At 41.9% G+C, this 26,870-nt stretch overlaps 1 protein-coding gene across 5 annotated transcripts in view; it reads right to left on the bottom strand.

Moving 5' to 3' along the window:
• The window catches only part of herc1 (HECT and RLD domain containing E3 ubiquitin protein ligase family member 1), a 98,782-nt gene that overhangs the window by 60,000 nt on the left and 11,912 nt on the right, over positions 1–26,870 (bottom strand). For all 5 annotated transcript variants that reach the window (XM_011487291.4, XM_078944198.1, XM_011487287.4 and 2 more), the window contains exons 2-23: positions 23,474–24,447; positions 22,092–22,187; positions 21,785–21,979; positions 21,113–21,424; positions 20,935–21,031; positions 15,998–16,141; positions 15,648–15,775; positions 14,853–14,997; positions 14,385–14,556; positions 11,487–11,621; positions 11,247–11,412; positions 10,657–10,782; positions 9,450–9,671; positions 8,885–9,037; positions 5,165–5,297; positions 3,080–3,271; positions 2,316–2,540; positions 1,770–1,943; positions 1,574–1,688; positions 1,379–1,499; positions 940–1,111; positions 213–555 (exon numbers count right to left, since the gene is read on the bottom strand). In XM_011487291.4, the coding sequence (XP_011485593.1) occupies positions 213–555; positions 940–1,111; positions 1,379–1,499; positions 1,574–1,688; positions 1,770–1,943; positions 2,316–2,540; positions 3,080–3,271; positions 5,165–5,297; positions 8,885–9,037; positions 9,450–9,671; positions 10,657–10,782; positions 11,247–11,412; positions 11,487–11,621; positions 14,385–14,556; positions 14,853–14,997; positions 15,648–15,775; positions 15,998–16,141; positions 20,935–21,031; positions 21,113–21,424; positions 21,785–21,979; positions 22,092–22,187; positions 23,474–24,421 (4,514 nt within the window). In that variant the 5' untranslated portion in view covers positions 24,422–24,447. The remainder of the gene's footprint in view (positions 1–212; positions 556–939; positions 1,112–1,378; positions 1,500–1,573; positions 1,689–1,769; positions 1,944–2,315; positions 2,541–3,079; positions 3,272–5,164; positions 5,298–8,884; positions 9,038–9,449; positions 9,672–10,656; positions 10,783–11,246; positions 11,413–11,486; positions 11,622–14,384; positions 14,557–14,852; positions 14,998–15,647; positions 15,776–15,997; positions 16,142–20,934; positions 21,032–21,112; positions 21,425–21,784; positions 21,980–22,091; positions 22,188–23,473; positions 24,448–26,870) is intronic.

Consider the following 26,870-nt stretch of genomic DNA (forward strand, 5'->3'; position numbering starts at 1 on the left):
CTGAACATGTTAAGGTTGTAAAATGGACAGGCTACGTCAGGAACAGTCGACACGTAATCAGCTAAAGTCCTAAAGTGAAGCCACACTTCTTCAGTTCAACGTTTTTTACGGTGAGTTGATAATGCGGTCAAAGATGCCGAGTTGCCGAGAACCCACAGTTGTCCTATTAGGAAGAAATTGGAGGCAGAAAGACGCTCATGATAAGTCCTGACCTGGTCATGAAGCTCAGACATTCCTGCGTTCCTGCTGCCGACTGTGTCTGGCCCTCCTCCTGGTTCTGCTTGGTCAGCTCACCCAGAACTGGACTAACGCCCAGAACCAGCAGAGCACAGCGATGGATCACAGAGTTACAAGCGGCTGTATACAAGTCCTGACCCTCCCTGAGGCCCATGCTGCTGCGTCTTCCTTCCTGGGCCAGCAGGACATCGTCCTCCAGGCCGCCACCGCCTCCACTCCTGGACACTGATCCAGAACCGAGTCCTGTAGTGCTGCTGGTCCATTCCCTTTCTCTACTGCGAGCCACTTCCCGCGCTGAGAGGAAACACTGAAAGATTTCTGACACACACAGAAAGCAGGTTTAGAGCAGAACCCAGGTGAAAGACCTTCCCTCACTCCAACACACACATGCTCCAATACATAGACACACCCACAGGAACACGCACGCACATGCTCATTCACATGCTCACACACTCTTTGGATCACGTGATGACCTCAAATTTATTCGGCCCAGTTCAGTAGCCTTGAGTCTGGGAAGTTGTGGGTTCAAATCCAGGGTCAGGTCAAATAAAAAATAGGACCCAATGCCTTGCTGCGATCAGCATTAAGGGCTTCAATTGGGATGTTAAATCACCAAATGCTTTCTGTGACTGCAGCTCACTGTCCCCCTGGAGGTGGGTAAAAACCCAGGTGTCCGAGAGCTGATGAGACACTTGGACTTACTGCCAGCAGTCATGACTTCGTGCTCCCTGTCTTCATCTTCATCGTCTTGCTCCGGGTGGCCCTCTTCTCTTTCGCGTTCATCTCTCTCCTCCAGCTCTGCCTCCTCATCTATGGTGCGGGTAAGGGAGTGTTCCTGAGGGTCCAAGTCCAGAGAGTCCTGAATGTCTGAAATCTGAGCCAGAGGAGCCAAATAAGGAATAGACTCACAAGAATCTACGCCACGCAATGTTTTGGACTCACTGCATCGATCCAAAGACAAACTGTGTAAGATACAGATCTGCATGTTAAGTCCCACCTTCCCTGGATCCTGAGGCTGAAGGATGTTTCAGGGGTGGTAAACACTCCTATTTGTTTACCATCCATTACGGAAAACCTCTTTTTTAAATAGCATTTGTCTAAGAATAATGTAGTTAATAGATTTAGCTACTCTCCAACTCACCCTTCTTTCCTGAGAGGCAGACCTGGTTTGTAAGAAATTCATGCTCTTGCAAGCCAGCAGGCGGTTCCGTACTTTATAAACACTGCGGTAGATTTCTGCCAGGGACTTGGAGGGTTGGTACCTGACGGGGCCCCAAACCTCATGAGCCACTTCATACAGCATTAAAAAGGGAGGGAGAACCATGCAGGACCTTACCTTCCATCAGAACAGGCCTGGCCCAGCAGCCCTGTGTGCTTCAGCAAGGCGGCCAGAGCAAACCTGGACACCGTGTCCAGCAGGGACTCGTTACTCAGAGACGCGTTGTCCCAGTCTGCCACAGAGAGCAGAGCGGTCAGACTGATTCTCAGCTCAAGGCTGGCGACAGAACAAATGTTCCAGGGGTGAAGCAGACCTTTGCTGATGGCGTAGTCCTGCATGTTGACCCAGAGGCTGCTGGCAGGTTCTTTAGAAGACGCCAAAGCCAAATCCACCAGGACATTCAAGTCTGGAAGCAAAGTGCAGTCGAAGGGCTTCTGCTCCTCGTTCTCCGACAGCGCCGCCTCCAGCAGCAGGCTGATGTAGGAGTCTGGGGGGCAGAAGAGCATGTCACAGAGCAAGAGGAAAACTTGAAAGAAAAATGCAACACAACCATATCACATCCATAGGTCATATTTCTCTTAAAAACATTATTTTTCAGGGAATTTTATCGTTTGTTTTGAAGGCATAGTGTAAATAACTATATTTACGGTTTTTAAACTTTTGTGGCAATGTTTTTTGTGTATTTTAAATTTCTCTTTTGGACTTTGATGTTTGATCCTGACAAATATTATGGCAATGGAAGTTCCCCACTGTGAGATCGTTAAAGACGATATTATCGTTTCAACTCAGAATTTATGATTGTAGATTTTCTCAGATAATCACTTTCTTCTCAGAAACAAAAAATACTTTTTCACTTTACCAAGCTGGGGGACATCCATCTCTAGTCCGTTACTGAAGAGAGGGGTTTTCAGCCAGTAAGCTGTGTCCTGCTCTTCCTGCGAGGTGGGGGGCCCCTGCAGCATCCCGCCCAGACAGTGGCCCACCAACAGGGCCACAGTCCTCTCCAGATCCACTAGCCACACCCACGGAAGCGACGGCTGCGGCAGCGTTGTCCCTGAGGCGGGCTCGGCAAAGTCGGACATGCCTGGTCATGGAAAGCATTTACATGATGGAGGAGAACATCATGAACATCCACATGTACAAGGCTTCAAACATGAATGTTTGTACTGCAGAGCTCCTCCAGCCCTGACAGCATAGAAATGTGGAGCAGAATCAACTCACTCTTTATTTCTACTAAAGCAAACTAGCAATTATGATTTCCATTTCATGTATTAGTTATGTAATAGTCAGTTTCTGCTGTGACACAGATGTCTTTGGTTTGGATTTTCAGTTCAGCTTTTATGGAAGGTTTTGCATAGAACCAGATCCAACAGTTTTCTCTTTTTTTCACCTTTTAAATGCTTTTATTTGTTTAGTGACTGTCAATCGGTTTACAGAGAGAGGCAGTCAGGTTATGCGTTTAACAGTAGAAATTTCTGAAAAACTTCTTATGTCCTCGAGAGTTTTGGCAGTGGGTAGAAATGACACCATATTTCCTTGGTAAAATAAAAAACATACACATCTGAACAAAATAAAAACAGAAACAAGTGTTTGCCCGTCAGAGGGACCTAGAGGTTTCCTCACCGTGGAGAGGCCACTGCAGCTCCTGGTCCTCCAGAGGCCCGGCGGCTGGCAGCAGCCGGTTCAGACGGTCCAGTGGCGGCAGTAGGTCCAGCAGGTGACTCAAAAGCGGCCTTGCCACCGACACGGGAAGCAACAGCAGTGCATTGATGATCTGGCACAACATGCTGCCTGCTGCAGACACGTAGATCACATCTAGAACAGACAACATCAGAGTAGAGACGATTCATACAAATGCTGGTAAGTAAATCTTACTTTAACCCTAGGACACCTACGCTATAAAAAGTTACACCCTCACTTTTGCCGGGTAATTTTTACCCGATATAATACACCCAACAAAAAGTACATGTCTTAAAAAATAGATCAAAACATGACAACACAGGATAAATTAGAGTGGCTTTATTTTATTTTCAACTGTGGTATGTGTGACAAAATGAAAAAGAAAAAAAATAGGAATTTGAGAACAAAAAATGTAAAAACATTACTAGAAACTTGGTCTTTGGTCCACCCAATCCCGGGACATGTGAGACTTCCCTAGTAAAGGCACAGACTCCTTGACATGTGACATATTGAAATTCATGTAAATCATCCGGCGATGGTATTCTAGGGTTCAAGGACATGAGTTCAAAGTTTAAAATCTGAAAAATCAGCAAGAGCTTTTCCAAAAACACAAATCTTTGTCCCTGAAAAAGGACGCTCCTTTGTTTTTTGCTCCCAGAACAACAGTAGAGACACAAACAGGCTGGATGCAAAAAAACAACATTGTAGGGCTGGGTATCACCAGTAATTTCCACAGTCGATTCAATTTGATTCATCAGTGCCTGGATCGATTAAATTAATTAATTTTTTTCTTTTGATCAACTGGACTAAATTCATTTAGCATCAAGCTAGATGGCTTTGGCTTTACTGCTGTTATGCATGAGGTCATCTGAAAAAAAAGGCATAAAAGATCGGTCTCTACTTTCATAGATCGATTATTGATTTATTAAGCTTGGATCGGGGCTGCACTGTGGCGCACTGGTTAGCGCTCCTGCCTGACAGCCGTAGGCCCCTGGTTCAAGTCGCTGAAACAGAACATCAGTGGAGGACCTTTCTGTGTGGAGTTTGCGTGTTCTCCCCGTGTATGCATGGGTTCTCTCTGGGGACTCCGGCTTCCTCCCACCGCCCAAAAACAAGCTTCATAGGTTAACTGGTCCCTGCAAATTGTCCATAGGTGTAAATGGTTGTGTGATTGTTGCCCTGCAAAAGACTTGCGACCTGTCCAGGATGTCCCCTGCCTTCGCCCACAAGTGGCCGGGATAGGCTCCAGCAGACCCACAAGGAACAAAGACGGCTTAGAAGATGAATGAATGAATAAGCTTGGATCAATTCATATCAATTAATCAATTTTATCAACCAGCCCTACAACATTTCCTGGATATCCAAGCTTACTTTTTGTTTGGTTTAACCGTAGCTATTTAGGTTCTGTTAAATTTACTTATTTATTCATACCACTAAACTCAAGTTTTCTGGCACTGGTGGGAAAAAGTCAACAATAGGGCTTGGTTTGACCAAAAAGAATTCATGGTGACATCAGTGTAACAGAAAAACCATCAGAAATGGGTTCTGTGGTTTATCCCACAAAATGTTCCTAAAAGGAAAAAAGAGTTTTATGGATTCAAACTTTTTTTTAAAACAAGATCATTAAGCATTTCCATCAAATTTTAGTATTGAATTTAAAGTTGAAATTCATCAATCAAATTCGCTTAAGGACATTTTTGGTGTTTTATCAGGATTTTAACGATTGCTTTCTCAATAAAATTATGAATGGCATGTCTGCACGGACCAATTCAAACAGTTGAAAATTTCAGATTTCTTAATTTTCAACAACTTTCTTCATGAAGGCTGCATAAATCTTTGTCCGTGAAGCCTGTTTCTTCTGAAGACAGGAAGATAAGTCAAGGGGTGGAGTCAGCTGGGCCCCCAGTTCACAGATGTTAACACAGATCTGTTCATTCCAACTGAAGGACGCAGGAGAACAAAGTCTGAACCTGCTTCTGGATGCAGATGCTGCTCCTTCCAAACAAACAGACAGAAAGCTTTTCTCACCTTGGAGCTTCTCTCGTATGCTTCCATTCCAGGAACTCTCCTTGATGAGGACGGCTGAGCGAGAGAAGATGTCGGTGGCGTGAGGCAAAAGCAGCTGCAGGTGTTTGTGGAGCAGAGCCACACTGCTGGAGTTCTGCACAACAACATGTGTTTTTGGGTCACTTCACCTTTCCAAATGAACTCTAAACAGCACAAAGCCTTCTGAGGTGGACATTCTAAAAGGAGGTTTGATACAAGTGAAACACCTACAAAATGAGAATCCTTACTCCGGCCCATCAGAGAAACACTTTCAGTATCAGCTGGCAGACCCAATTGTACACACCATGAAATCTACAACAGAACATGTCCGACCCTCAGCCAAACAAGACCGCAGTTAACCTTGTTCAGCAAGTTTGAATTTGACAAAAGGGTTAAACATTTCCACACTACCTTTAAATGTTGTACTCAGTTACTTCATTGACTTTCTAGAGAACTGGACAGCGCGTGTGTGATGTCACCCACAGAAAACGCCTTACCTCCGGCTCCAGCCAAATGAAGCCAATTCGGTCACCATTTTTTTAGTTATATGGATGCTGCCATGTTGAAGCCAGACGACAGTGATTGGTCCAAGTCAACATTTTTATGGCAACTAACTGTTGTAAATCAGGAGTGAGCTTGTTCTAAGGCCCCACCCCTTCCACTAAAAGCGGCTCGGGAGAATCTGTCAATCAAATGCTCAAGGTGGGGGCCAGCGGGCACCACGTTCTTTGACTGAGGCATCTGGTTGGTCAGTTTATGACTTAAATAACAGCCTACCGAAAATTGTTTAGGAGATATATAATGAAAAACAGAAGATTATCAAGACCATGTTAGAAAAGGTATCAGAGAAAGAATGTTTTACTAGAAAATCTCACCCTCTTTTCTTCCTTTTCTTTAAATAAATTCAGTGTTCTAACTTCTCTCAGTGTTGTTTTATTTCCATGACAGACAAAAGAACCCCTGATAGCGGTGTGATTCACAATCAGCTCCTGCAGTTGATGGTGAATCTTGTAATGGGAGTCTCTATGAATGATCTATGAATGATCTCATGAAGCCATGGCAACGTGCTCATAGACGCCTTAGCAGAGTTCTCCAAACTAAATAACTGATTTATTTATTTATTTATTTCTCAGAGACAGTACACATTATAAACATCACTGCAATGAGCCAGAATCAGCCCAGCAGCTATTTTTCATCTATTGTCCCTAAATAATCCCAAAACTACTCTTCCAACCAACAGCTATGCGTTTCATTATCAGGGCCTGCAGGTCTTTGTGGACATTTTTGATGATTGTAGCAGCACAAAAAGCCAGAAATTCTGACCAATGTTCAAAGTAAAGTTCCAAAAAAAGTTTATATATTTTTAAATAATAATTTTCAACTAAAGGACAAACAAATGTTAAGCAATTTCTTTATTATTTGTAATTTAGTTTATTGAAGTGCAAATTTTCATGTAACTTTCAAAAGAGATGTACAGCTTTGATGAAATACCTAAAGGACTGACGTGCAGGAAAGCAAAGTTCGATTCCCAGGGGGTGCGATGAGCCCAAGCCACTGCTGGTTCCCAGGTGGGGTAAAATACAGGGATGTGCCAGGACAGCATCCAGCGCAAAGGATCTGTACAACTTCAAAGAAAACCTTCCTTCCATGGACTTTGGATTTTTATTTGCACGTCCTTAAGCTCTGCAGTTGTTCCATCTGCTGTTAAACATGCTGTGGTTAAGCCTCTTTATAAAAAAAACTCACCTTGACACCTCTGTTTTATCTCGTTTTAGACCTGTTCCCCATTTGTCTTTTTATCCAAGTTATTAGACAAAGTTTTTTTTTATCAGTTACAGTCCATTTTAAAACAGTTTTATTTTTGAGAAGTTTCAGTCAGGCTTTAGATCTTGAAGCACCACAGAGTCCGTCCTGCTAAAGTCCACAATGACATTGCCGTGTCCGTTAATCCCAAACAGCCTGTTGCTCTGGTGCTTTTAGACCTGACAGCAGCCTTTGGACCATACAGTCCTCCTGTCTTGACGAGAACATCGTCTCTGCATTTGTGGCATTGCACTTGACTGGTTTATTATTTAACAGGGAGACGTTTTTCAGTCAGGATTGGTGAGGCCTCCTCGTTTGTGGCTCCTTTGTCCTGCGGGGTACCACAAGGTTCTGTCCTTGGTGCTGCTCTTTTTTCTCTAGATCTGCTGCCACTTGGTTCTGTCATTGCACAGCATGACGTCTCTTTTCATTGTTACAAAAGAGCTGAAAAACGGAGAGAATTGCTATTGGTGACACCGCTACAGCTGACTCTACTGCTGTTAGAAATGTGAGGGTTATTTTTGACAGCAGTTTTAAATCTGACAAACAGATTGACAATGTTGTCAAAATGCGCTTTTATCACTTGCACCTTTTAGCTAAAGCTAAACCTTCCCGGTGTCGCAGTGATCTAGAAACAGCCACCCACACCATTATTACATTTGCATAGATTTTTATAACTCTCTGTACTTCAGTGTCACCCAGAGATCACTGAACCGTCTCCTGTTAGTCCAGAATCCAGCAGCACGACTGCTAACTGGAACATTTAGACGAGCACACATCACTCTGGTACTCAGTTCATCTCACTGGCTCCTTGTTAAGTATTCAGTTCAAACTTTTCCTGTTTGTTTTCAAAGCTCTTCATGCTCTCGCCATGTTTCACTTAACTGAGCCTTAAACTGTCTGCAGCCATTCTAAAGTTTTAAGGTCTGCTAATCAATATTTGCTCGATGTGCCTGCAGGTCACGACAGAAACACGGGTGATCGTACTTTTTCCTCCTCCAGACCTCAGTTATGGAATGACTTTCCTGCAGGACTGTGCATGATGATGCTTTACATGTCAACTAAAACCTTACCATTTTAGGATGAATTTTAATGCTCATTAGTCGGTTGTATTTTTTTTTTTATTGTACTCTTATTCATCTCTTATGTATTAAGATTATTTTGCTTCATTTTTAACTTTCATCCATCTTTCTTTTATTATGAAGCACTTTGGTACCCTGAAGGTGTTTGTAAACTAAATGTGTGTCAGTCACTTAGTCCTAATGTTGTTTCTTTTATTTTGTTATTACAATGGTGATTGTGTTTGTAAAATGACAAGTGATAGGTAAAATTCACAAGGTAATCAACATCGTCTACATGAGGACTGAAATATTCATTAGTTCAACTCAGAGAGAGCTAGGAGAGGCAGAGGAGCTGCAGCAAATGGATGGAGAGGCAGAGGAAGATCAAGTTATTATAAAGAAAGGAGAGCAAACAGGCCAAGAGAGGGAAAAGGGGAGAGAAAACACTACGGGGATAGATTTAGGTGACACAGGAACCTGACAGGGAAAGCTGAAGAGCATCAATGCTCACAGGAGGTTTTTGCTTAGTGACATTTATGTCATAAAAAGGCAGGATTTGCATGAAGATTCACTTTAATGTGACGTTATCCCGGTTCTCATCATTTAATGTAAAAATTCAAAATCTAAGAATTTGCACATGAGATTTTGTATTTTGGCCATGGAAATGAACCAACACCTGACCTAATGGTGCTCAGAGTGCTTCTTTGCATAAAACTAACATTTTTTTAAAACTGATATTTGGCAGTCAGAACTACCCGACACAACTCCACCATCTTCGAAATGCCACAAAAGTGCTGCTTGATTTTGTAAATGGCCCTGTACCCCTCAGGCTCCGTACCTCTGTGACGGCGTTGATGTGGCAGTAGGCCAGCAGCTGCTTCTGCAGCGAGCATAGCAGCTGGTGGAGGTGAGCGGGCTGGCTGCTGTCCGAGGGCGACGTACCCTGCTGCAGCTTGTCGCTGTTCTTCTCCAGCTCTCCCAGTGCCTGGTCCTGATCCACACAGACATACAAAGAGTTAGCTTCACACCTCAGTCAAACATTGGTCCTTTTCAGAGCAAATCAGTAAAATAAAAAAATATTAAAAAATAAAAAGCAAACATTCTGAGAAAGACATACAATGAAGATAGGGTTTTTATGTTGAATGAAAACTAAAACTTCTAAATCATTCAAGCTATCCCCAAATCTTTCAACAGCATGATGACTCTTTTTGCTTGGCCAAATACCAACCAAAGGGATGAAGACCAGGTCAAGTACGCTGGTGTTTAACAAAACCACTCCCTGATCATTTCCTGTCTGCTTCATACTTGCTATTATCGATTCTAAAAGCATCAGAAGGCTTTCTTACTGGTGAACTCATTCAGTGATCAATAACACGTCTCCGACAGCATCATGAAGCACTCACAGTGTAAAAGCCAAGGTTCCTGAGCAGCGTCTTCATGAGGATCTCAGCCAGGTGAGTGTCAGGGTGGCCGCCTGGGGAGCTATAGGTCGGGTCGGGTGAGGGAGAGAAAGACAAACCAGAAGACAGGATCTCAGGGCCGTCAGCTGGAGAGCTGTAACCCAGAAGGGAGGCCACATGGGTGTGGTCCTGAAGGCTGGTCAGGATGATGTCCAGCTGCATCCTCTGAGGACGCAAACGCACAAAAAATAGGTTAGAAAAACCTTTTCTTAAAAAAAACAACAACTTGATATTAATTCAAATTTCCATTTCAATATTTTGAAAGTTTCTTCTCTTTGGTAACCAGAACTGTCAGCCCACTTTACAAGCTTGAAAGGCCTTTAAACTGTTGCTGCTCTTCCTTAAAGGGCCCATACCACGCAAACAATATATATTTTTTTAACTATTAAGTGTACTATAATGTTCATTCCTCATAAGTGTTATTTTGATCCGTTCTAACATTTCTGAGTATTCCTCTGAAAACCTGCTCTCTGAAAACCAGCCCCTCCCAACCCACGAAAACATGTGGGTCCTCACAAGCTGACAGACAAGTGAGATGTGTGTTTTCATGGACAAAAGCAGACACACTGCCGAGGCTGACTCTAGGTTGACGTCATGAAATGAGTGGCACCCAAAAGGAGAGAAAGACAGTGATCCAGTCGTTTTACTTCCTGGTAGGAAAACGCGATTTAATCGATACAATCGATTTAAAGCCCAGCCCTAAGTACCACTGATACTGGCCATCATTCAGTAGGTGGTGAAGTTCACCGTACTGGAAGAATCTGAATGATGTCATGAACCCGTGACTACTGATGCCTTTGCAGAACTCTAATCCTGACAGTAGCTCCCCACACGTGTAAGGAGTGTTCAGTTTATGAACACATTTTTGGATAAGTGTCTAGCAAAAAAATGTGCTGCGTTGATTTTATACACCTGATTTTATATCCTTGTGTTCACAGTGAACTCATAAATCGCATTCAGTGTGAACACAGCATAAGGCAGTACCTAATTATTGTAGGACAATAAAGATGTTGTTGTTGTGACACCATAATGTAACACAAAATACATAAAGAGGTTTTTGGTAAAACACCAATGTCTCAAAATGTGGATTTTAAGGTAAAACTCAGCGAGGCCAAGACCAGTGTTCACCACATTTAAAAACAGGACGTACCTGTCCTTTGGAGAGACTCTCCCATCTGTCGGGGCCCTGGGGCAGTAAAGTGTGAAGGAGCTCCATCCTTTCTCGCAGGGGGGGCAGCAGCATGGTGGCCCCCACTGACAGAGTCTCAATCACTGCCTGAAAAGAAAAGAGTTTCATTCATTCAATGCTGATGAGCAGTTCTGCAATAACTGATGAACTTTAGGACGATCTTTGAACGGCAAACACCGTTTAGACTTTGGGATCAAACATATTTTAGTAATAATACCTTAAACAACATTATGTTCAATTTCAGAACACCCAAGGACACTTGCACAAGATAAAACCCGGAAAAGTAAAGAAATATTCAATGCAATATGCTGGAGAACAAGTATCTGGAAGTAGAAGTTACAGTTGTAATTTTGCTTCAATATCTTTTGGTTACAGTTCAACAGTTCTTTTGTGTTTATGAAGAACTTGTGTTGAACAGACAATGGGCCAGCAACATGTCAGTGTTCTGGTTCAACCTACATTTTTTACATGTAATGGACCATGATAAGGTCATTATCTCAGCCATCATCATCAGCACCACATTCATCGCCATCATTATCTAATTTTTCTACCTCTTGAATCTCATCAGGCACAGAGGAGTCCATCAGCCTGAAGAGCAGGTTCCTCAGAGGCCGGGCCTGCCGACCCAGAATACTTGTGGCCACGCCCCCTGCCAAAGCTAGAGCTAGATGATTGGAGAGAAGCTGAAGACACAGCTTTAGGAAGCTATGATGTTCCCTGCAATGAAACAAAATGAATCATTAGCTTTATCAAAGGCTACCTAGGAAGGCTTGCTCACTGCCTATGGCTACCTGGATGAGGGGAAGGGCAGGGGAGGAACCTCGCTGTTAATGCCCTCACAGTAGCGCTCAAGAAAAGAGCGCAGGTGGGAGAAGGTGCTCTCCTCAAGGTCCACACAATAGGGTCGATGCCATGCCACCACCTGCCTGGAGAACCAGCACAAAAAAAACGAAACTGAATGAAGCTCAGCAAACATGCATGGCAACGGTACTGAGCATCACTAACCCATTTATAAGTCAACTTACAATTTAAAAAATGTATTTTTAATATTAATGTTATTTTTAACATTAATTTTACAACAAAGTTGTTTCTCCAACATCCTCCTTTTACAGTTTAACAGTTTGTGAGTGTCAGCATTTCCTACAACTCTTTTCTCAACTCTAAACTTTTTACCTACTGTTATTGTAAGTTATCCTTTTTAGATATGCATGTTTATGCTACCATTTCTTTCATAGACATTTCTTTTGCATTTTTATTTTTCCCAACCTTCTTCCAACCCCTCCAATTGTAGGTGCATTTGGAGAGATGGTGGTGTCCAAAATAATTTTATTAACCCATGTGCTATCCTATGACCCCACCCTTACATTGACGTGTTCTCCCTACCATGACAAAGGTGGATAAAGGTGGAAAGATTTCATGTAATCCATGGACACCAGTGAAGATCACAAATCATTGAAGAAAAAAGGTTCAGCACACTGTTTAGTGGGTCTAGATGACCCAACTCCCAATGTTAAAGTGGCTAGAATAGGGTTAAGGGATTTCAAGCTCTCTGCCGTGACGATGTTCTGCGTCGCGCTTTTTCACGTGTGCTCTGCTGTACAGAAGTTTACATTTAAATGTAAGTACTGTATTTTCCGGACTATAAGTCGCACCAGCCCAAAAATGCATTATAAAGTAGAAAAAAACACAGATAAGTCGCACTGGACTATAAGTCGCATTTTAACTTTCACAACCTCATATGACACAATCATAGCAGACTGTTTATCTAATAATTTCACAGTAATTTTTTCTCAAACTTATTTATTTATTCCTTTCATGAAGCATCATTGACTAACTAATACTCTGTTTTCATCCTGTATTTGTAGAAACAGTTTTCACTTTTATTGCATTTCTGAATCTATGAAATCATTGGAAAATAGAATATTATGTTGTTAGCCTTCAAGATCTTACTGTAAAAAAAGGTTTGCTGATTCTCTGAGTCACTTAACATACTCTTAACACTTAACATACCTCAAACATCAAATTGACCCAGGAACATCATCTCTGTTCCTCACAAATGAACATAACAGGAGGGTTAACAATGTATTTATTTCAATTTATTTCTAATATAAGTCGCTGCGGAGTATAAGTCGCACCCCTTGCCAAACTATGAAAAAAAGTGCGACTTATAGTCCGGAAAATACGGTATTGTATTTTTGTTTAAGCAGTACCTTTAAGTTATAAAACTGATGTTTTTTATTTATTTCTGAGCTCCGCACTAACGTTGTTGACCCGCGACTATTATGTCATTGAGTGGAAGTGACGTTCGAATTCGAAGACACTATATTTCCATAACTCTCCGTTTGGTGAGCTAAATGTACGGGTAAGGAGAAGCCGTAGAGGTAAGGGAAGAATTCAGATACGGTCTCTGTTTCAGGTCCCCAGGACTTGAACTGGGGTATTCTTGCTGTGATGCTGCAAGGTTGTTTTTTCCCCAAAGAAAATAAAGATTTTTTTTTGAAAGAATTGAAAAGAATTTGAATAACAAGGAAAAGTCTTTCCATTTCCTAAATGGAATTATGGAAGTGAAAACAATTTTCCATGATATTCTAATTTTTTGGAAAGGGTCTTTACTTGTATAGCACTTTTCCAGCTTCCTTGAAGGCCCAAAGTGCTTTACAGCACAATCCCGTTCACCCATACATTCACACACTGATGTGTGCCGAACACTGGTGCCAACCTATGATCACCAGAAGCACTGTGTCAAAGGACGGGCAAGTCAGGAACCACACCTGTGATCTTTCGACCAGACGTTGACCACTCTACCTCAGCACCACAATGTTGAGTAAAAGTCTGAGGAAACTAGTTTAAGTTATGTTCAACCCCGGCCCCCTAGACATAAAAAGAAGGATGTAGTCAGTGAGGGACAGACAAAAGTTCACTGAAAAGCTCCAAGCTCTGATGGCGAACCCCTCCCATCTACTACATGACTCTGTACAGATGCAGCAGAGCTCGTTCTTCCCTCCGCACTGCCACAAAAGTAGATCATTTTACCATTTGCTATTAGATTATAGAATGACTAAGTGGCTAAGGTATAGGCCTGCACAATTTACCGCAAATTTATCGTTATCGCAATATCCAGCTCTGCAATATGCATATTGCAAAAGACGGCGAATATCGCAATAAATCGCAAACCCAAAATGTTTTAAAACAATCTTCTAGCAGCTTGAAGCATTTAACGAATCAAATAAATCCCTTTATGCTTTGACCAATCAGATGGACGCCTTCCCATTGTTGACCAATCAGATGGAGGCCTATTATGTTAACCCTGGTCCTGAAGAGCCTCAACCCTGCCTGTTTTCCAGCTCTCCTTAACCAGCTTGCTGTTGATTGGCTGACTCAAGTGATTTCACATCCTGATTGACTGAACACACCTGATTTTGGTTATCATTATCGAGCAGTCTAGGGAGAATTGGAAAACAGACAGGGTTGAAGCTCTTGAGGACCAGGGTTAGCCACCCTGACGTTTGTCCCCCATGTCGATGAGGGTCATTTGGAGTATAATTTTTAAACTGTTGCAATGAAATGGGAATGATGTTTTTGTTTATTTTTCTATTTGTTTATTTACCGCAAATTTGATCAATATTGATCACTAATATCGCATATCGCAAGTTTTCCTCATATCGTGCAGCCCTACTAAGGTACCTCACCTGTCCCTTGGGAGAGCCGTCCAGGCCAGACTGTGGGACGTCCCTGCAGAAATCTGTTGAATGGCAACTCCATCCAGGCCAACGACCTTCTTAGGTTTGGTGATGGGTCCTGTGGAGTTCCCCTGGCCACACTGACCCATGGAGTTGTTTCCCCATGCATAAACCTCATTGTCTGGATTGTTGTTTATTGAAAAACAGGAAAAAATATTACTTTTTACTTAATCACCAGACTTGTTAACTAAATATTACATTCATCACAAGTCTAAGAAAGTTGAGTAACAAGCATGAGCCGCTATTACACCAACAGACTAAATCACAGAATCACACCATGTCAACCTTGAGAAGATTCAACAGGCAGAGCAGCTATGCTTTCTTTACTCAATTTCGTTCATTTAATATGACTGTTTGAAAATATCCACCTGCTGAGACAAAGGCAGGCAGTAGAATGAATAAGCATGACCACAGTACCATGAGACAGAGCAAGGCAGTGGCTGTCCCCAATGGAGATGTCCACTACCCTGGTGGTGGCTAGCTCCTCAATCAGTTTGGGTCGAAGCGCTGTGGCTTCAGAGGAACCGCAACCTAGGCAGGCACCGCAGCCCCAAGCATACACCTGAAAACAAATTCAACAGAGTTAGCTTCATGCAGTTGGGCTGCTTTTGTCCTCCATGTTTAAATTGCAGTGTGAAAAAACTGTTTTGAGAGACGCAGGTGGCGTCATTGATGTGTGCTGTTGAGGGGCTAACCCAACCGTGGTTCTAAAATCCACCACTGCACTTATTTTTCAACAGCCTCTGCTTTTCCTGCATGATTAGCTGAGTGAAATGTGTTCAATTAGAATCTGCGGTTCCTTAATCCAGCCAATCCGCAGAGTAGAAAAGAGACTGTTGATAAAAAATTTAAAAAAGCAGGGTGGCGGATCTTGACAAACAGGGTCATTATTAGCAGCATAACGGTTGTGTGAATAGGAGACTGGAGGAAAGCACAGCTTTAGACACAGCAGAATTTTCTGCCCTGTTAGCCAAGATGAAGCTGAACTTTGAATGTAGCCAAACATGTCCTTACTAAACAGGAAATGTTGATTTTTTTTTTTATTTGATTCCTTGCCCAAGCTAGTTGTGAAACAATATGCTTGCCTAACGTCAAGCTGTAACCTTACATCTGTGAAGCAGCCATAGTGCAGAAACAGCAACGGAAAGTTCTTTGTTGGGTGAAAATACTCCCAAAAGCCAGAACTCACTAAAGTATATAAGAACAACCTACCTGACCAGTGGAAGTGAGGGCTAGAGACGACTGGCTTCCAGCACACACCTTCCTGATGAACATTCCCTGCAGGGCCTCTATCATTTTTGGCTTGTAGACTCGATTGGTGTCACCGTGACCCAGTTTGCCTGAAGGAGAACAAGGACTTTAAACTGTTATAGTAGCAACACAATGAACTGTGTTTTAATTTGACACTTGCATTACTGATATATTGAACATGACATCCAAAGAAATGCTGTGGAGCGAAAGTGAAAATCTTGAACACAGGAAATAAAATGTTTGAATTTTTGCTCTTGTTTGAGTCAAGCATTTGCAAAAGATAAAGCAGGTGACACTTAAGATTTACAAACCGTTGTCTCCTCCTCCAAAGGACCAAACGGTGCGTCCATCCTTGGACAGAGCAATGGTGTGGGAGCTTCCACACGACACTTCTCCAACATTGCTTATGTCTTTCACCAGGGTAGGAATGTTGCGGCTGTTGCTGTCACCATGACCTATAATTAAATAAATAAATAAATAAATTTATACTGTATTCATCCCTCAATGGGGAAATTCTTCTCCGCATTTGACCCATCCCCTGGGGGAGCGGTGAGCTGCAGCTGAACCGCGCTCGGGAGGCAGTAGTGTTAAGGGCCTTGCCTAAGGACCCCCCACTGGGTGATGTTAACTGCTCGCCATTGATATGGTAATTGCCCCCCAGTACCATTGCTTATTCCCCTCCGGGAATCGAACCCTGGATTCCTGCATGGTAGCTTGTCACCTTACCAACCGAGCCACCCTTGTGCAATTGCAATGTTAACAAGTCAAAATTGGACAAAAGTTTTGCTCGGGTTTACCCTTTCTGTGCTAAAGTCCCAGAACTTAAATTGGAACTTAAAAAGGCTGCTCATATGACCATTTTAAGAAACTTTCTTTGGGATCAATAAAGTATTTATCTATCCTGAAAAAAAAAAAGCCACTTCCCAAATGGAGAACAACTTCTGGTAAAACCAAAACAAAGCAAAGAAGCAAATGTGTCAAACAAAAACTGCAGTACTTTCTTACTTCCTCTGCAGGATTATTGGGCACTTTCTGGATGATTGTATATTTTCTGAAAGGGTTTATAGCTCTAGAGGCTTTGAATGTGTTACCATGGTGAAACAGAAATGACATTCTACATTCTTACCTGCAAATTTTTCCAAACCTCTTGGCATTTGTTCACAACAGATTCAACGTCAACATCAACAAATAACTCATAATATTTATTATGCTGCGCTCACAGCAACTCAACTCATTCTATTTTCTCAACATATATTTAATATTTAACCGTTTCTGTACATATTGTACATTTTGGGGGGTGGGGGGTGTGTGGCTGTTGGGTGCTGGGTGCGGTTAATGCGACTCCTGCTGCTTCATCACCGTGGTGATCAAAAACCCCACACCGTCACAGCTCTAGCCATGAAAACCAAATCACTATAATAGAACACATCAATGTTCATAACTCATGTCATACAACACTAGCTGCATTTATGTAATTGAATGTCAGGTGAATCTAGATTTGGACTAATAAGGAACCTGAGACCCCCTCAAACCCTGGTGTTTGTGGATGAGGCTAGGTCTAATCTGGCCAAAAGACAAAGACATGAGCGATATATCATTGGCAACCAGGTCACGGTTGATGCCCCAGGTCAGCGTGGGGGCAATATCTGTGGCGATTACAGAGAATGGTGTAGCCCCCCCACCTCCCCACTCATTGCCCATAGAAGAAGCTAATGATTTTGATGGATCATCTCTTTTCAGATCTTTTCCTGACAATGAGAGCTTTTGTTGGGCCCCATTTGCCTCTATTTGTCATTGTGTGGGATCATGTACCGGTAACTTCTACCGTAGCCCACATATCCGAGACCTGTTCCTCAGACGTCCTTAAATGCTGAATGTTTTCCTGCCACTGTAAACGCTGTTCCTAAACCTTAAAGAGGAGATTATTTCAGCTTGGAGGGGGAAGCTCTACAAGATTCAGGCTCGGGATAATGAGCTGCAGCATCCAAGCAATAGATGCTGCTGCTAAAGAGATCTCAGCAGAACAGTGCAGCTGAATTGAAGACCTTAGTTATGTTTAAAACCAGAAACAGAGATTTACCTGAAGACTTACAAAAGCTTTTTATTTTTACCACAGGAGACAAAAATCAGAAGAAAATTTGATTTCTAACAACACTAAAGCAAAAGTGTTTGTCTATAGCACCGGTAAAAATTTGGAATTCCCAGGAGAATCAGTTAAAAGGTTGTCAAAATATTGTTCAATTTAAAGTGATGTATAAAGCTAAATAAATTAGTTTGTACACACTTGACTGTTGAATGGAATGTTTGGAATGTATGTATTAAATGAATGGAATGTATTTACTGTTTATTTGAACTGTATATGGTGAAATCTGAGCACAGGTGATGGTGTGAGAAATGTAAATATGATGCAATGTTTAAAAGGAGCAGACAATTATAAGAATTGTATTATTCAATTCTGCTCCCTTCCAATCATGAAAATGCTCAATATGTAAGACAAACATGTACACTTTTTGGAAATCAATCATTTTCATGAAAGGAACAATTAAAAAATGAAATGAAATGAAAAAATGAAATGTTGACAAAAATCTGCGGCCAGACAAACAGCAGCAAAAAGAGGCAAAAGAAAGTGGAGGAACACTCCCAGCGTTACTTTCATTCTGCTTTTGAGTTCTAAACACAGAATCTTTGACTACTCAGGTTATTTGACTCTTTTCTTTTTGCTCTGAAACATTGACCTCACAGCAGGGCTGCTCATTCCTGGTCCTCAAGATCTACCACCCTGACTGGTTTCCAGATCAAATTTAATATTCTGTCAGCTCGACATTGTCATGGTGATGTGCCTTAATGACAAAACATCTAAACATTTCTGTCTGCAGGGCCAACAGAACGCTACAGGGGCCGTGTATTTTGAGGGCACTGACACATTGTTACAAGAACTTCGTTTTGGACCACAGATGAACTATCTGGGGAGAGAGATGAGCTTTTGCTGCTGATCCAGGCTGTTATGCTGCATGAGACGGGTTGCTCTGAGAATGTCCTTTCTGATAAAGAAATGAGCCAAAGTCATTGAGAGTGAATCTGTCATTTTAGTGGCTCTGTATTTGAATGAGACATGGATTTGCTTTTGAAACAACAGTCACCGTTTTGGGACAGAGAGGACAATTTGCTGATGATCCAGAGGGTTTTAATAAATCATAAAGACTGTTTTGGCAAAAGCACAGAAAGCTTTGAGAACATAATTTGTATTTCAAGAAATGAGCCAAAGTGATGGAGAAACTGTAATTTGGGTCAACAACCGTCCTGTGTCTTGGTGGTCAGCCCTTTGTATCCTATGCCTCAGTGCAGCTTAAATTTGATTGTGTCTGCCACTCGACTTTCCTTTCTGTAACCCTCGGGATCTTTTTAAAAAATCAAAACGACTGTTTTACTGCATCTAACCTCACCAGCAAAAGCACGTCGTGAAAGGCCTTGTTGATGCATCTCAACAGTTCTGAGACATTTAAAGAAGTTTAGCTTTTTTTCCTTTGCCATCATAAGACCTTGATAGGACGATTACTTATTATGCTGATGAACAGTCCTTTTCATTTAAATTGTAATTTTCAATAAATTGGCAGCTAAAAATATCTGTTCTCTTGCTCCTCTTTCGTCTTATGGAAGCTCTACTGTATGTAGAACCTGGCTATTGTCTTCCTCCCTTGGTTTATTTTGCTAAGCCAGAAGTGATCCACCACTCTGAAGAATGTCTGCCGTTTCACTGCTGATCTGCAACATCACACATTTATTTTTTTACCGGTCACAACATTCATGCTAGACACTTCATAGATTTGGTTTGCACCGTCACTCTTTTGTACTAATAAGCATTTATTCAAATACTTTCTTTTATTAAAGTATTTCTTCCTGTGTGCAATATGCTAAGAATTGTTGAACACTGTCCATTGTGTCTGCATAATAATAATAAAGAATCGCAGAGCAGGAGGCTGTGTGAAAAAAAGGGAATTATTGTATCTTTTGTATGACACCCATGTTTTGTGTGTGGTTATGTCTGTGGGTAAGTCATTCTTTTATATTTTTACCAATGGAATGACAGTGCAGTAGGCATTAGATTACCTGAAATATGGGTTAATTAGTACTATTCTAAAATTGATATTCTCTGTTGCCACACTAAAAAAAAGAAATATTTTCCCTTGTATGTTGGTAAAAAAAGAAAAGAATTAGCTGAAAATGAGCTTGTAAGTAGATGTGACTTTTATGTGACATCTGCTTTATGTGTTTTGCCTTAAGTTTAAATTCATCCTTTAAGGAAATTTGAAACTAATTACCAAAAAAAAAAAGATAGCATTTGAAAAGAACCAAATGAAGATTCAAGAAATCAATATAAATGCGTATGAATGTCCCGGTGATGGTCAGTACTGGCAGTCACGCCTCTGTCGATCTGCCCCAGGGCAGCTGTGGCTACATCAGCAGCTTACCATCAACAAGTATGTATGAGGAGTAAATGAACAATGGAAACACATTGTAAGCGCTTTGAGTGTCAGGAAAAAATGCAGAAACATACAAATTATTATTAGTAGTATTATTATTGTAGCGACCTGTGGGTCAGCCCCGCCTTCAGCCCTTAAGGCTCATGGGAAGTGGGGAGTTTTGGGGTGAAAACCATGAGTGGGAGTACTGGCAACAGAAGTGACCCGTATGCTGTTCGGGCTGTATGTGTGCTTGATTAGACGGGCTTGATGCTCATAAGAACCATTTGGATCTCTGCCTGTTTCTTCCTCCTTGAGACTGTCCGGGGTCGTGCGGTGTATGGAGCACGGACAGCTCTCCAATGAAGCCTCTTCTTTCACAGCTTGGCTTTCGCTTACCCGCTAAAGTGACGGTCCGGCTGGACCGGCTTACATTATTATTTATAGTGTTATTATCATCACTATTATACCTGAAATCCCTGAGCTACCACCAATTGATCAAAGTTAAAGCTAAAGTCCCATTGGCTGTCACTCAGCGCTCCCCCAGGGAAGGGTGAGGTGCAGAAAGCCATTTGAGGAACACAGGAACCATTTGATGGTTTAACAAACCCCAGTCCAACACCTTAATGCTGTGACAAACAGGGGTCCCACTTTTAGTCTTTCGCATGACTCAGGTTCATAAAACCAGATTCAACAAAGTTTTAGGAAAAATACTAAAACATTTCTTGTTGAAAGGGATAGTTCTAATTCTTGAAGAAACATTCAAAGGTGGTAAATCAGTAACAAACCTAATCTTCCAAAATCTCCTTCACCCCACGTGTAGAGCTCTCCGTCCTCACTGACTGCAGCACTGTGTCTGTAACCAGCAGAAACGCACACCACCACCTGACACAAAACACCCAACACACAAACATTAGAAAAAGTAGCCCAAAGGGGGACACTTGATCAAAGTGAGGCAAGCCATACCTTCCCCTGCAGCGGCCCCTGGATAAGTTTGGGGTACTTCTGCGTCGAGCTGTTTCCATGGCCCAGTTTTCCATAATCGCCATCGCCCCAGCTGAACACCTCGCCCTCCGTCGTGAAGGCCAGGGTGTGGCCATCTGATCCCTTAGAGGATGACACCTTCTTGATGGCTCGGTGGGGTTCGAAGGTCAATTTCTTGAGTGTTGACTGGTTGTTGGAGTCTCCCAGGCCTAAGCGGCCATAGCTGCCTTTTCCACAGGCCCGCACAGAGCCATCAGAGGAGATGACAAACGTGCAGTACTGGCCTGCTTCAATCTGCAGACGTAAACACTTGTGAGCACCTTCGTAGACTGACAGTATAGAAGACTGCTTTAGATCTATACTACACTCAATTAAGGACCAAATTGTAAAGAAAAATGTATATGACAAATAAAAAAACACCACCCTACCTCACACCTATAAGCATATAAAAAGGAGAAAACATTGCAGGATATTAACAAGTATTAGAAGCTGCAGTTTTTTCAATTTCACCCCCAGTGTAATTACTTTTAATGTAAAAAACTGGCAGTAAAATGGTCCCATTTGCCTGTAACTTTGAATTTGATGGTTTGTTAGGCTCGCATCAACAAGTTCCAGGGTTTGACTATACTACAACGGAGGGCTGCTTCCACATACCGTCTGTGCATCAGCAAAACTGGCAGCCAACTTGGGCTGAAGGATCTTTTCCTGAGTCCCCTCCACCAGCTGGTGGCTGCTGTTGCTGCCCCACACATACACCTCACAGGTTTCCGACACCACCGGGGCCTCACCAGTCTGAATATTGTCCGGACTGACGCAGGTACGGGAGTAGTCTGAAGCCATCCGGCAAACCTAAAAGCAAGAGGTCAGGTAAAGAAAAGAAGAAGCCGGAGCCCAGCTCTGAGAAATCTCTTTCACTTGTGATAAAAGGTGCCGACAAGTAAAGACTGCTTCAGCTCCTTACTTCTTCAAACAGACAGAATGCAGCCTCATATAAGGAGCACAAGCATTCAGAGGTCCGCGTGGGTTCTCGCCACTGGCTGCGATCTGTGGAGGAGCCCTGATAATAAAACAGATTTAGCATTTCTGAGAAGACACAATTGTCCCAAAAACCTGAGAAAGTTAAATTACTTGTGAACCCTCAAATGTGTTAGAAATCGGACCACAAACAGCAGCACCTTCTGATAAAAACTGACAAACAGCCTTCAGCTTTTGACTTAACTCTGCTACCGGTACTCATTGTCCCAAGTCTCACTCCAATCATCTTTGGATTTTTTTAAAAAGTGTTCCCACTGGTCTTTTATTTATAATTATGCCTTTTTGACGCCAAATCAAAAAAGCTGTGTCATTTTCTAGGACAAGGTTTCTGCAGAGCTGCAGGGGTTCATCAGAAACTCGCCACTGCATTGTGGCTGGGACCATTGGAGCATAAGTAAGCCTCCAATGATATCATCCCTGACCTTTTAACCCCATACTCTTCAGCCGATCCTTGACGTCTTCCAACCAACGTGTCTTAAGCATTCCAAAAACCCGCCTCAGCTTAGAGGAGATCTCCTTTCAAGCTGTTGCTCCGCCCCCTTTGGAACTCCCTCTCGTCACTGCGTCAGATCGAGTCTGAGTGTTTAAGATCCCAGGTTAAAATGTTTTTATTCAGAAGAGCTTTTACTTCATTTTAGTCTTTGTTTTACTATGTTTTAACTTTTATTTTGACTTTTAGTGGGCTTTGTTAATATTAGACTTTACTGTGTTTGGTTTGATTTTATGCCGTCTTTTGTAAAGTACTTAGGGATTCTATACAGTCCTATAGTGATAAAGATATTCTATTTTATTTACCAGTCTCCCACTAGCTTACAACCCTGAGCTAACATTAGCGGTGCAACAAAAATGACAAGCAATATAAGAGCCATCCTGCCGTACAGCTCTGATCCATATTCCAGCCCAGACGAGGAAAACACAGACGTTCATGGATCTATCTGTCTGCAGGTGGATGCATCAGAATGGAGCGGAGCAGGGAGCTTGTGGCCTGTCCAGCGTATTTTCTACGTCACAACTGAGAACTTTACCATCTGCTACTGATTCACAATAATTTAAATACAGACATAATCAGAAAAATAATTTTAATCTTAATTTTCTTAATAAATGTCCTCCATTAAGAGAAAATCTCTACAAGAACATGTTAAAACTACCAAAAACAGCATTTACATTGGAGTGGCTTTAAACACATGAGCAGCGAAAGCATAGATATACATTTATTTGTTTTGTGCCTCTTTACCTGATTTTAAAGCTTCTACATAAGGAACATGAACAATATTCTTCATTCTGACACACTGTCTGCTTTTTACTTACCAAAGAGCGTCTCATCTGCATGAGTATGTTCATGAAACCATCATAGCTGATCAGCCCCTCGTGGTTCTGCAGAGCCTTGTTCTGCTCCATGGAGCTGACAATAGCTGATGCAGCCAAGGCCATCTCAATCCACTCCAGAAGGTACCGCAGGGAACCCCTCTGTGAAGCCAGCGCCAACAGCAGCTCTGAGGCCAGTCGTCGACCCAAAATGTCAGCACCTGAGTTTGGCGATGTCACCCCCTTTAGGAAGGTGGTGACCTGAGCCAGGCAATCTAAACCCATGGGTGGAATCTTGCTTTCATTGGCTAAAGAGAGGGGAGGCAGGGAGCTAACCACATCAATGGCTGTGTGTATTACGTCGTTACACAGGTTTATGCTGCTCCCCGGACCACCACCCGGACTAGGCGGAGGCATCATCCAACTCTGGCGCAGTAGAGCAAACAGTAGACTGAGACCAGTTCGTACACCCATCTCAATGAGAGCATCAGTGGTGGAGCGAGGCCGTTCGCTAATCGAGTGCAGGTCAGTCGAGCCCAAGCTGTTTTCTGGAGACTGCTGCTGCTGCTTGACCTTTCCTTTGTCGTGGTACTTGTTGGAAATGGCATAGAAGATCCGTTGGAGCACCAGTACTCGCTTCCGCAGGGCAGCAGCGAAGGGAGAGTCGGAGCACACCATCTTGGCCAAGGCCAACTGGCTACTGAGCAAAGCGTCCAGGTAATGCTCCTGCTCATCACTTGACAGGCACTCACGTTCAAAGTCTGGCAGCTGAGGGCCCTTCAGACATAACACCTGCTGGGGAAGCAGCACAGCCTCTTTGTTGGCTAGCAGCTTGGAATATAGCACCGACACCCCCTCTCTTGTGGCTATGGATTCACTGTCCTCAGTGATCCAAGAGCTGTTCAGGTGCTCCAGCCATTTAAGTTTCACCGGCGGGATCATTAGAGCCATGGCACGTCACTCTGCAGCCATTAGTCCTGAAATAAGAGTAAAAGAATGTTAGTGAGAGAGAAACCCCAAAAGCAGATGAGATACAGTGAAACAGTGAAAGTAGAGAACTAGCAGGAATATCTCTGAAAGATAGGGCTGCGCGATATGAGGGAAAATCGCGATATTAATGATCGATATTGCGATGACGATATAACTTGCGATAAATGAACAACTAGCAAAAACAACAGAAACATTTCCATTTCCCTGCAAATGTTTAATTTAAATAAGAGTAAAACTACCTTAAATTATTCTCCAAATGACCCTCGTCTATAGGAGTGCAACATCTAACGTAAGAGCTCCATCTGATTGGTCAACAATGTAAAGGGCTCCATCTGATTAGTCAAATGCATAAGGGATTTATTAAATTCATTAAATAGTTAAAGTTGCCATAAGATTGTTTTAGCACATTTAAGGTTTACCATTTATTGAGATTTTTGCTGACTTTTGCGATATGAATATTGCACAGCATGAAATCGCGATAACGATACATTTGTGATTAATTGTGCAGGCATACTGAAAGACGTACAAATGTAAAAAACACTGGAATGGTTCTTTGCCTCTGAAATCATATATGCCAGTGGAAGTCTTGACATTTCCAAGAATGTGCAAGAAATACCTTCCCCTCTCAGGGAATTAGCAAAATGCAAAGTTAACAAGTGGAACAAGTGGCACTTAACTATCTTGTTTGAAATTACAGGGAAAAGAATCAAGAGAGGTTAATGTAAGGGATAATACCATTTAAAGTGTACATTATCAAAAAATGAATGGACAACGAGACGGCAAAAGCCATCCAATGCAAAGCAGAGGACGGTTGCTTCCGCAAAGTCCATTCCTTTCTGTTAATGGACACCTCAAAATGCACTAACCCACAAAAACCCAGGTCACTTAAAAAAGAATAAATTTTAAATTAAATATGATTCATTTCGTTTCACTTTTCACTTAAATCCTCCTTCACAAGAAGCAGACTATTTGCTACGCGGTGTGATGCATTGTCATGGTAACAGCTAATGAGGATGCTTCCACCTTGCTCTGCCGCAGCGGAGGAAAGTGGTAAATACGCTGAACGTCATGTCATGTTCAGTGATCCAAATTCACATTTCAGAGGGGAGGTCACCTCTTACCAGTTGTTTTTGACCAGATGATGAAACAAAAGTTTGTTTCAAAGAAACAAAGTCCATCAGTGGTTTCCTAGATCGCTTTGATTGGAATAAATAACCATTAACTCTGATCATTAAATGTGGATCAACAAGATAAGATAAGATAAATATACTTTATTGATCCCAGCTTGGGAAAATGGGTTGTTGCAGCGTCTGCTTTAGGCTCAAAGATACAAACACACAAACAATGGGTGACAATAGAAAACAGAACAATCACTCAGAAAAAGAACCATCAGTGAACATTTTCTTTAATGTATTAATTAAATTTATTGATTAAATTAATTAAATAATTTATAAACACATATTTACTCTAAATCAAGCAATATGTTCAGCAAGACAAAGACAGAAAATTAAATATGTAGGATTTATTAGGAGATTTTTCAAATAAGGAAAAAGAACCTTTCAAGGACAGAATTCAAAAACACAATTACAAAGAAAGAAAAAGATTCGACAGAATAAAAAAATAAAACACAAAATAAATTAATCAAGAAATAAAACAAAATAAAACTATACAAATAATATACTACTACCAATCTATGTCAAGCAAAGAGATTGAACACCTCATACCTGCTAATACGTTCAAGAATTCACTGGATCATTTCTAAAGTCAAGACATGACATGGTATAAGAAAAGTAACCAAATTTGAAAGAATTCAGCTTCAGAGCCATTAAGAGAATGTCTGATTTTATCCAGCTTAATAAAAGAAAGTGAGTCTCTTATTCATTGTGAATGAGTGGGTAGGCGAGGATCTTTCCAGTGCATCAGGATAGTCCGCCGAGCAAACAGTGTCAGAAAAGCTACAAGATTCTCTGACCAAAGAGAGAGGGAGTGATTGTCCGGAAGTACACCAACGAGAGCATTCATTGGAGATTGCTGTACTCTGACATTACAGACAGAGGAGAGAGAATCGAATACAGAGTTCCAGAAACAGTTGGGCATGTCAACATATGAGTGAGATTTGCAGGGCCTAGATTACATTTTACACAGTTTGGATCAGTACCAGGAAAAACTCTGGCAAGTCTGCTTCTAGGCCAATGAACTCAATGAACCACTTTACATTGAATGATAACAGTGCCGGGCACATATTGATGAGTGAATTCGTCCAAGCACAGATCTCCACTGATCATCATTTATGTACACATGGAGGTCTTCTGACCAAGCCACGCATAGATGGTCAGATGTTGCATCAAGAGTAGATAATAAAAGGTTATAAATTTAGAATATTGTACCCTCAGAGAGGGGTTGATCCCCA

This window comes from Oryzias latipes, chromosome 3, assembly GCF_053564925.1.
Source record: "Oryzias latipes strain Hd-rR chromosome 3, Olatipes_Hd-rR_3.1".
In the NCBI taxonomy this organism is placed as follows: Eukaryota; Metazoa; Chordata; class Actinopteri; order Beloniformes; family Adrianichthyidae; genus Oryzias; species Oryzias latipes.